General features: G+C 40.3%; 1 protein-coding gene across 5 annotated transcripts in view; it reads right to left on the bottom strand.

Moving 5' to 3' along the window:
* Positions 1-6,950: 6,950 nt before the first annotated feature.
* WDR37 (WD repeat domain 37) overlaps positions 6,951-10,414 on the bottom strand; it is a 67,294-nt gene continuing 63,830 nt past the window's right edge. For all 5 annotated transcript variants that reach the window (XM_090266448.1, XM_090266447.1, XM_090266444.1 and 2 more), the window contains one exon: positions 6,951-9,324. In XM_090266448.1, the coding sequence (XP_090122574.1) occupies positions 9,234-9,324 (91 nt within the window). In that variant the 3' untranslated portion in view covers positions 6,951-9,233. The remainder of the gene's footprint in view (positions 9,325-10,414) is intronic.

The raw sequence follows: 10,414 nt of genomic DNA, 5'->3' as shown, positions 1-10,414 counted from the left end.
ACCACTGAGGAGGCCTTGGTGGGCTCTGCCAGCAGCTCTACGCCCAGCCTGTCCACTGTGCAGGCCAGCTAAACGTCCTTCCTGTCAGTCAAGATGAATGGTTTTAAAGCAGCAGAGGTTGTGGGAACTATTCCTCTTCCCTTATTTCTCCACCTTCCACAAAGAGACTGCAGGGCCACTCATTCAAACAACAGATGAGCTTCCAGGCCAGGCAGCAGTGTGCAGAGGGACTAATGAGCAGATTAAAACCAGACACTGCTGAGTAAGGCAACTACCACCCATGATATCTGAAAACACTGATAACCGCTCTAGTAGCCCTCTCACTGGGCTTTGGCTCCCTCGTGACAGCCTTCACTGTGGCTTCTCATGTGGCCAGGAGGGAACGATAACATCTGCTTTCTGAGGTCAGACAGAAAAGGGGCATGCACGCATCACAGGAATTCAGCACTTCCATTTTTAAACTGATTTAGGAGATGGTACTGACTGTTTAGGTGCTGAAAAATGTGGGTTGCTGTTTTCATACATTAAAGTTTTTCAAGATTTAGAGAAATTTACTGAGGATATGAAATAGCTCCTGACACAGTAAGCAGGGACTACCTGAGTTGGGTTCTTCAGACTAGGATGGAGGGCAAGAAGCCTCAGGGGGACATTGCTGAGCTGTGCACAGCCTACAAGGGGCCTGGACAGTGAGATCTCAGGGTGGGGAGCAGGAGGCGAGGGAAGCAATCCTTTACATGAGTGTAAAGTGGGATGCACAAGCTGGGGGATGCTGCCCAAAACAACCCTCATCAGCCACTCACCCAGAATCTCCAAAGGACTGCCATGAGTTAGGCCTCGTGCTACAGTTCCTGACAAAGCTTACATCTACATGATGGTAAAAACCATAGCAAATAATTACAGTAAAATGCTACCGGTATTATGAGAGCAGGTTGGAGGGGATGTCAGTAATATTACTACAAATTCTACAGGTGTTAAATGATAACAAGGGAATAATATGAACAACCTAATGTCAACAAGTTCAATGACTCAGATGAGATCACATTCCTGAGAAACATAAACCACCAAGGCTTACTCAAGTATAACTTTAACTTACAGTTTAAAATGTTGTACAGTTTTTCCCCACAACACAGACTGTGAGAATAAAAATCCTTATTCTGATATGTGGCCAGTGCGCAACACAATTTTTGGACAGTCTGCTGGATTTGAAATTATCTTCAGGCCCAGTTTGTGAGCAACATAAGAAAACTACTTTTACTGCTTTATGATCACACCTGGTAAATGAAATCCTTATTACATTTCCCACTTTCAAGCTGGGATTTATGAAACATATTTGAAAACAACCCAATTTTGACACAGTGTAACACTGCCGGTTTACAATTTCCTCAGTGACTATGTTTTTCAAGAACATTATCCCGAAACAAAATTAGCTTTGCATTTCCTCCTATGGAATGTACACAACAACTGAAAATCAGACGTTTTAGAATAATAAAACTATCTGTTTGTAAGTGGAAAAAGAAGTAATATCTGAAATTAACACACAGATATTAAATGCACAGATATTAAATGAATAAGCTTGAAACGGGTGTGGTTAAATATTATTGTAAATCCATTTTATCAGCATTCACTTTATCCATCTTTAGAATAATACACACTTTCTCTTTAGAATTGTCATATTACTCTGTTAATGACATTAGATGCATTAAAGAAATATTTGTAATGACAATTAAGAAGTATGAACACGGGAACAAAGATTTGTGTACTTATCCAAATTAAGAATCAGACTGGACTCTTAACTGATCCCACCGTCCACTTCCCACCTACACCACTTCTGGCTCAGAAAACGCCATGCTGAATATTGGGTTTTCATTCCCATATCCCAAAATACGTGAACATAATCAAACATGTATGGTTGGGCTTGTGTGTGCTTTGTAAAGTTTCACACCGTGTATAGTTTCAGTGACTTATGTCTTCATTCAACACTGTTTCTAAAATCAACACTTGCACATAGCTGTGTGTCTGTGGGGGGGGGGTGTCAATCATTTTTACTGGTATGCAATTTTCCATTGAGTAGACATACCACGATTTCTCTACCAGTCCCTGTCACTCTACTCAAGTTGTCCGTTTGGCAGCACAACCTTGCTTGGTTCCCTAGTGCACATTTGCAAAAGGTACCGTGGGACAGTGGCTCTCAACCCAGGAAACAGATCACATGCAGGAGCTTGCCTGCAATGCATTCTTGCTTCCTAAAGAAGATTATGGATTAGCAGCTGTGGGGTTGGACCCAGAAACCTTCATTTTAACAGACTTGCAAGGTCTCCACACACCAGACTTTAATAAACTGTGTTCTAACTGTATCCCTAGCACTCACTAGCGCAGGAAGCACACACATCCGGCCTTACAACGCTTTCCAATTTGCTGTATTATTTTATATCCAAACCAATAATACATATAAACGTTCCAACAGTCTATATGCTTGACAGAGCTTCTCCCAATCTAACAGTTCTGAGATGGTACTTCATTTTGGCCTTAATTTTTATTTTCTTAATTTCTATATTTATTAATTGGCTATTCAGCTCTTTTGTGGCATATATACTCATGTCTGCTGCATCCTCCTAGAGACATGTAGAATTTCATTTTTACTGTCCTGAATATTAATCTTTTGCATATTACATGTTGCAACTATAATTTGTGGTTTATCATTTAAGTCTAAGGTATCCTATAATCTTAATATGCTTGAATATATCAATCTTTTCTAGTATGGTTAATGCATTTTTCGATAGTTATTTAATAAACTCAAAGTCTCAAAAAAAATTTTTAAGTTTTTTGTTTAACATATAATGTGGAAGTTTTCTTTTGGTGTGAGGTAAGGACCCAAGCTCTCCCTCCGCACACACACACACACAGATAATCAGTAGCACCGGAACCATTACTTAAATAGGCCACTTTCTTCCAGTGATATTTCAAGTTTACACATTTCTAAAAATCAACTTGGCTTTCTGTTCCACTGGTCAGCTCTTCCATTCCCTGTGCCAATACCACACTTTATGGACCACAGCCCTGCCAGGCTTAAGTTAAGTCTACTTTTCTCCTTTACCTTCTCTTCCTTTCTCTTCTTGGACATCCTGTTAACACTAGTCTGTCCACTTTCTAATAAATTTAGGAATCAGATTGTCAAATCCCTCAAAACACTGGGGTGGTCTGGATTGGAACTGTTACTTAATCCACTTGCCAACATGGGCAAACTGACATTTTTACAATATTGACTCTTACTATTAATTAATACACATCATGGTCTCTCGTTTTGTCTTTCTTAATGTCTTTGTTAAAATGTTACTATATTCCCATGGGTAATTTCAAGCCTCTATTCTCTTTGTCAGTTGTTCACCACCAGGTACCTTATGTTTTTGTGACTAGCATTAAATGGGAACTTTTCAGATACTGTGGGATGTAGTTCAATGAGTCTAAAATTACAAAACTAGCTCTGACTGGGCCAGGTAGCTGTTGGTTATAGTATCATCACAATACACCAGTTGTGGGTTCGATCCCCAGTCAGGACACATACAAGAATCAACCAATGAATGTATAAAAAAGTGGAAAAACAAACCGATGCTTCTCTACTCTCTCCTCTGTCTCTCTCTCTCTCTCTCAAAGGAAAAGAAAAACTTTTATACACTAAAAAGTCACTTCCGGCCTAGTTATTTGCATTTCACAACCCCCTTAGAACCACTTTTAATCATTTTTTCTTTCCAAGGTATTTTTCTTCTTTGTGGTTTCCCTTGAAATTTTACTACATACTTATGATCGATTTAAAAAGGACTAAAATGAATCATTTCACTCCCCTAGCCAAACACACAAAAATGAGAATTTTGACTTGCAGCTCAACCCAGAACCAAAGTACCAGCACCCCCCTCTCCCCACAAACACACCCAAAGGACGGGGACATAACCGAAACTTGAACACCAGAACCTTTCCAGAAGCCAAGGGTCATACCATGGCCAGGTAGATCAGGTGGTTAGAGCGATGTCCTGACATGCCAAGGTTGTGGTTTCGATCCTCAGGGCACATGCAAGAATCAACCAGGAAAGGCATAAAACAACAAATCACTGTTTCTCTCTCTCCCTCCACCACCCTCCCCCCTCTCCCTCTCTAGTCAGTACATTTCTTTTTTAAAAGCCAAGGATCTGTTGTCCAGGAAGATACAGTGCTGAAGCTCCTTAATATAAATGGCCCAGTTGCAGGGTCCTCCAGCTAAAATCTTCCCCACCAGCACTGCTGCATATGTGTTCCCCCTAAACCCTTAAAAGCTCTTAACCTAGTCCAATGAGCAAGATAGATCTGAGAGGCGCTATTAGGTCTTCCATCTCCTTGACTTATGCCTTCTTGACCAATAATCTTTTCCTTACTCCATAAAATAAAATAAAATAAGCCATTAACCCCAGACACTATTTTATATGTCTATCTGTCAGGATGTTTGTCCATTTTGAAACTGTTCCTTTGTGACTTTTCCTTACAGTATGTCAGAAAAGGTGTACTGGTGAAAACTACCCCATTATCTGCATTTCACACCTTCTTGAAAGGCAGTTTGCTGAGCACACAATTCTAGTTATTTTCTCTTAGTACATCTGCATTATTTTCACTCATATGAAGCTATTGGAGACTGACTTTCTCAGTTCTAGTTCCAAAAATTTCAGGGGAGGATCTTGATAGGCCCAGTTTGGGTTGGATGGAGCGTGAAATAACCACTCACTAGAACCTACGAGGGTGAGGGGCGGAGGGAGCACCCCCAGTGTGAGAGGAAGTGTCTGTATCACAGTGCTGACAAAATGCCCAGCAGTCAGGAAATAAATTTAGCTAAGGTAACTGAAACCCAATGTTTCTAAATAGTGATTAATTTCCTAACACATCCCACTACCATTTCCTTTAGGAAAAAGTCCTTCTCATACATTCTAGGTTGTACTGGAAACATCCTTTGGGTAACTAAGGAGCGCCTGAGGTCAAAGTTGTGTGCTCCCAGTAACAGCATTTTCTGTAACACACCTGAATGGCAGAATAAACAGCCCTGCCTTCCAGCAAGAACTGCCTGCTCTCCTGCCAAGTCAGACCTCTCCCTCCACCAGCACACCCTGTGACAACATCTTCCACCTACATGGCTCCTCGTTGACCCCTCAGTGCTTCCCCACAAGTCAGCAAGCGCAGGAGCAAACCTGCCCTCCCCAAGGCTGCTGCATGACTCAGGGCCTGTCTTTCACCCCACCCTGTCCAATGTCCTCCCCTCACTCTATGCACCACCACGCTGTGTGCAGCATTTCCTTGCTCCTCCTGGAAGCTTCGTCAGAAAAGGCGTTCAGTCCCTGACACCCTCGCCGACCTTCAAGCTTAAGATTAACCACATGCCTGGACCAAACTATCTAATGCTGCTCCTTTTTTGCTCTCTACCCCAGCCCGCAAATCACAAATGGCTGTCACTTGTCAATCACGTAACTCTTACAGCTCCAAAGAGCTGCTTACTCTGTTTTATTTTTGACCAGGAGCTGCTTAAAATGCTTTATTTTAATTAATTTTAAATTACACAAATTTTTATCTGATTTCACTTTTAGCTGCTTCCCTCTATAATATGGATTATGTATGTTATATATAAAAATTGAGGTCTTCACAATTTTGGGGATAATTTCTTTAACTTCTAACTTAAGAGAGAACAAAACCTATGGAGAGTTAAAGGAGACACACAGCTTAGTGGCACTTTGATGACACTGTAGCAAAAATACAAGTCTTGCTTTCTTGATTCTTTATACTAATATGTGAACTTTTAAATGTAACTGAAGATGTAATTATGAAATTTTGACAATAATCACATGTCTTTTAAGAGTTAGGAGAGTTAAGTAAGCAGTGGGGCATTTCTGCCAATACCTGTGCAATGCAGGCTGGCAGGCAGGAACACAGTGCAGTGTGTCAACACCTGAGGTTCCTGCAACCAGCAGAAGCTTCACTCACATGGGTAAGAACAGAAGGGAGGACAGGCAGCCACCCCAGATCCTGATTTGCACTGTCCCACAGAAAATGGGGTCGACTTTCCATAACTGCGATTTTTTAAACTTTCAAACAAGCCTACCTGCCTGTGGTAAGAACAAGCATCTTATGAGACTCTGGGGAAGTTTGAGAAATGATAGTATTACATCAAATCATTAACTTCCTTCAGAATTTTTTGGGATGGGGATGGAACAGAGAAGCATAATTATGTATCACTTAATATTAGCCTAACAAACAGATAGGCAATATAACACAATTGATCTTTTAAGCCTAAAATTAAAATTTTTCAACTTTTATATACAATTTCTACTTCATTGTGATGTCCAGTAGCTATTAACAAAACTCCACCAAAGCAAAACATTTTTAAAAAGTAAAATAATTTTTTTAAGTAAAATAATAAAAAAGAAGACTCCTATAACAAAACTTTTACAACAGTAATTATGGAACATGGATTTTTAATGAATTACATATTGCAATGAAGACACTGAACACTTAAAAACAATTACATCAATACAATAAAAAAAACACTTGCTTCTACACAACACTTACAGATGCATACTTATTCCCAAAGAAACTTGTTTTTCACACATTTAAGCAACAAATAATTTTACATAGGATTCTTCAGATTGCAAAATATGTACAGAATCTTGGACTTTACAGAAACTGATGTGCAGTGGTTGAAAGAGCGTTGCTTTGTCCAACAATGTATCTCCTATGAAATTATCTATCAATACACAGTTTTCAGTAACCACACGTTCTCCCTTCCATTATTAAATGAAATTCTGGACATGTCAGCATACAGGACAAAACAACTCCCATTTCAAAACCCTATTTCAGATGAGATCACCTGTGGCTGACCACATGACAATTTTAGCCACAGACACGCACATACATGCATGCAAACTCACATACACACACACACACACACACACACACACACACACACACACACTATCCCCAATCTCCTTCATAACTTCTGAAGTCACCAGCACTATGACCAGAGTAGCTGAAAGGATCCCATCAGAGGACATGCAGGAGCTAGCTGGAGCACGTCCTGTGCCTGGGAACCTGCTCCAGCACCACGAGGACTTGTGCCCGCAAGGAGACGAGTGAGACTGGTCCCTCCACTTAGCAAAGTGAGCAGCTGCTTACCATGAAGGGCACTGGTCTGCACAGAATTAAATGGTAATCACAAATATGTATTTAAAAGCTTCACATTTCTTAATCTGGCAGAGATCTTGTTCTTAAGTTTGATTTGGCTATTTATACACATTTTTCAATGTTCCTAACAGTGATTCTAAGACATCCAGATGTTTAAATTAAAACACCAGAGGAACCCAAGAGTGTGATTTGGACAAAACCCTCGTGCTCATGCCTTTGGGGGTCTGGTGCAGTAAAGAAGGTGTGGCCATCAGACACCTTGATGGAGGAACACTCAGGAGAACCTGGCTGGACCCTGATGCTCAGGCCCACAGTGACAAGTTGACAAGCTGCCTTTGTTCTCAGTGCGCTCAGGGCAAATGGCACACTTTAAAAATACAACCAATTCTTGAATTTTAAAAATAAAGTCACTCTAAAACTTATTCTTGTTTGTCCTTAGTTAGCAACCTCAACTCTATACTGTTATTACTGATTTTTCCTGGTCCCTCTTCCCTTCCAGGCTCTATAAATCATTTCAGAATCGCCAATGATCCACGGCTTAAGTCTCAAAAATTAGCTACTGTAGGACCTGAGCCTTAGGCACTCCACCCAGGGGCAGCCTGCACATCATCACGCCACACCACACCAAACAGCACTCCAGTCCGTGTCACTACAAAGCTGGAGACACAAGGAATGGGGTCACCCACAGCCATATTGAACATCATCACTCTCTTGTACCTCTCCAAGAGGCCAGTCCCCAAGTGGGTATATTCAAAGGATTAAAAATATGAGGAGCAGTACACTGAGATGTCTCTTTATCAAAACCAGAACTCAACAATAACACGACTCACAAACATCAGACACAGTAACTGCTAAGAAGGCAAGAGTGACGAGCCCAGTAGTGGGAGGGTTGGCACTGAGAGGTGTCCCAGCAGCTGAGACAGGAGCATCTTGTCACCTGTGAAGTATGGCTATAGCTGTCACCCTGGTAGCTAATGGAAGCGCCTTTTGTCTTCAGGATACATTTGTTGTTTTTCTTTCTTGCCTTCTGAACTGAACTCCATATTCCAGCTAAAAGCCAAAGTGCTTAGTTAGCTAGGCACAGTGAGACTCCCAAGTTTTCCAAACATTTATTTTTGAGGTAGTACTCATTTATTTGCATTGTTGGCTCTCAAATACCACCAAGGAAGTGAACCCATGAAGAAAAACGCAAACCAAAGGTGTAGAAAATAAATAAGGTTTCGTCTTCAGGTAGTAGAGCCTTCTTAAAAAGGTCAAGTCACATTCAATGGATAAGTCATGTGAAACTTTTAAAAACTGTTTATAACCATAGCTATAAACTAAAGTGCTTTAAATTTTGCTTATGATCTGAAATTGGTGATTAGAATCATTATATTTTAGAATTTGCTAATATGAGACCTCAGGATATTGAAATGATTTTCTAAAAAAAGAACAAACTTTTTCTTTTCAAAAGAAACTCTGAATGTTGCAAACTCAACATCTGATGCTATTTTTTTAACTTCTAAGATTCAGGTAATTTCACAAAACTGTAACAGAATAAAGAGCTGGAGCTGAATTACATGACAGCACTTGCTACATATTCACATGGAAGTAAACACAAAATTTTTTACTAATCCTGCCATTCATCAGCCAATGCAAACACAGCTCAGCAGTCTCCCCAGGACAAGGTAGATATGTAGGATTATTCCAGAAATGCCACAGACTTACGCTCACAGTAATACACAGGTTCACATTGAACTCACATAAGTGTGATGCCCTCCTGACATCTGTCAAATGCCACGTGCTACAGGGAAGGGCTCCATTCCCACTGAGCAGAGGATGCCAGCACAGACAAGACTGATAAAAAACAAAACCACAGTTCTGTACATTTCATGCAAGCTGGGTACAATGTGAAAACGACATATACAAATCACCCTCCTCAGTATCCAGCTCTCACAAAAACGGCTGATCAGTATGAGAAAAGCCTGCTCCAGTCACAGGTCCATGGCAAACTGTGGTGGCACCTTATTTTTCTTGTAACAATGCAGGGATGTTGATGTTCCAGCCTATGGCTTGCCTGTCAAACCCGCAGGTGAACAGATTGCATGTGGGATGGTCCTCGCTCCACGCTGAGCAGCACACCATTCTTCTGTGGCCCTATTACCAATCACACAAACCAGAATTAGTGTATTATTCCTCAAGCATAAAAGCTATAAAACCTCAGCCAAATTAACAACTATACCAATCTAAGCAACCAAATCGAGAGGAAAAAAATTATCATGTAGGATTAGTCAAAGTGAGCCAAAAAATACTGAGTATGGCAACAGGCTCTCAGGGATGTGATGGTGGGAAGGCCACGACAAGTGAATGAGGTCAAACACAACACGAATCTAGTGAGACACCAAAATCACTTATGATTCTTTTAAGAAAATGAGTAAGATTACAGTCAAATAAATAAATAAAAATAATCAATTTGAACTGTTTTCATGAATAAATAAGGCTAGGTAAATTTGGGAATAAACTCAATGACATTCACTCAAAGACCTCAAATACCACTTTAATAAATAATTGGTTCAGGTATTAAAGCAGCAAGAAAAACACATTCCATGCCAAGTATAAAAAGAAAAAAAATAAATGGCCTTTCAAGTACATTCCTGCTGTCTTTAGGAATTCCACTTCAATACCAGAATGTTGGAAAAAATTACTACAAAACATGTGCAAAGTTTACAGTGCACAATGCATTGCTCTAAAACATGGCTGTTACTATATCCTACAATAAAGTACAAGAAGCAGGATTAGGAACAGCTGACAGAAATTTAGTATGCAAAAGAAACCCTCAAAAGAATGGCGCAAAACTTCCCTCTAGAAAACATTCACATATGAATATTACTAGCTGTATGTTTTAGAGAGAACTACACAGGGCAGAAAATGAAAGCACTGCAAAAAAGGAGCCCACAGAACAAAGGGTTAGGAAAGCGATCTTCTATACTTCTTTGTTAGGAACCTGAGAAGAGAATGAATAAGCATCCATTAGCTGGCAATAAAAATCAAGCCTCTGGAAAGAGCTAGTTAAATATGATAAACTTAAGGCATTCCCTGGACAAATCTTGAGATCAGGTTCCGCTAACTGGGTGAGGGAAATGACTCTGCAGCACCTACAAACATGGGTGTGATCCAGAAGCCAAGTACTCGCTGAGCTGGAAGCCCACAGTATGTGAGAGTCACCCTTTCATCCCAGGATGCACAC

This window comes from Furipterus horrens, unplaced genomic scaffold (genome assembly GCF_987537825.1).
Source record: "Furipterus horrens unplaced genomic scaffold, mFurHor1.1.pri manual_scaffold_2, whole genome shotgun sequence".
Taxonomy (NCBI): Eukaryota; Metazoa; Chordata; class Mammalia; order Chiroptera; family Furipteridae; genus Furipterus; species Furipterus horrens.
The sequence above is the reverse complement of the archived record's forward strand: the minus strand, read 5'-3'. Positions and strand labels throughout refer to the sequence as shown.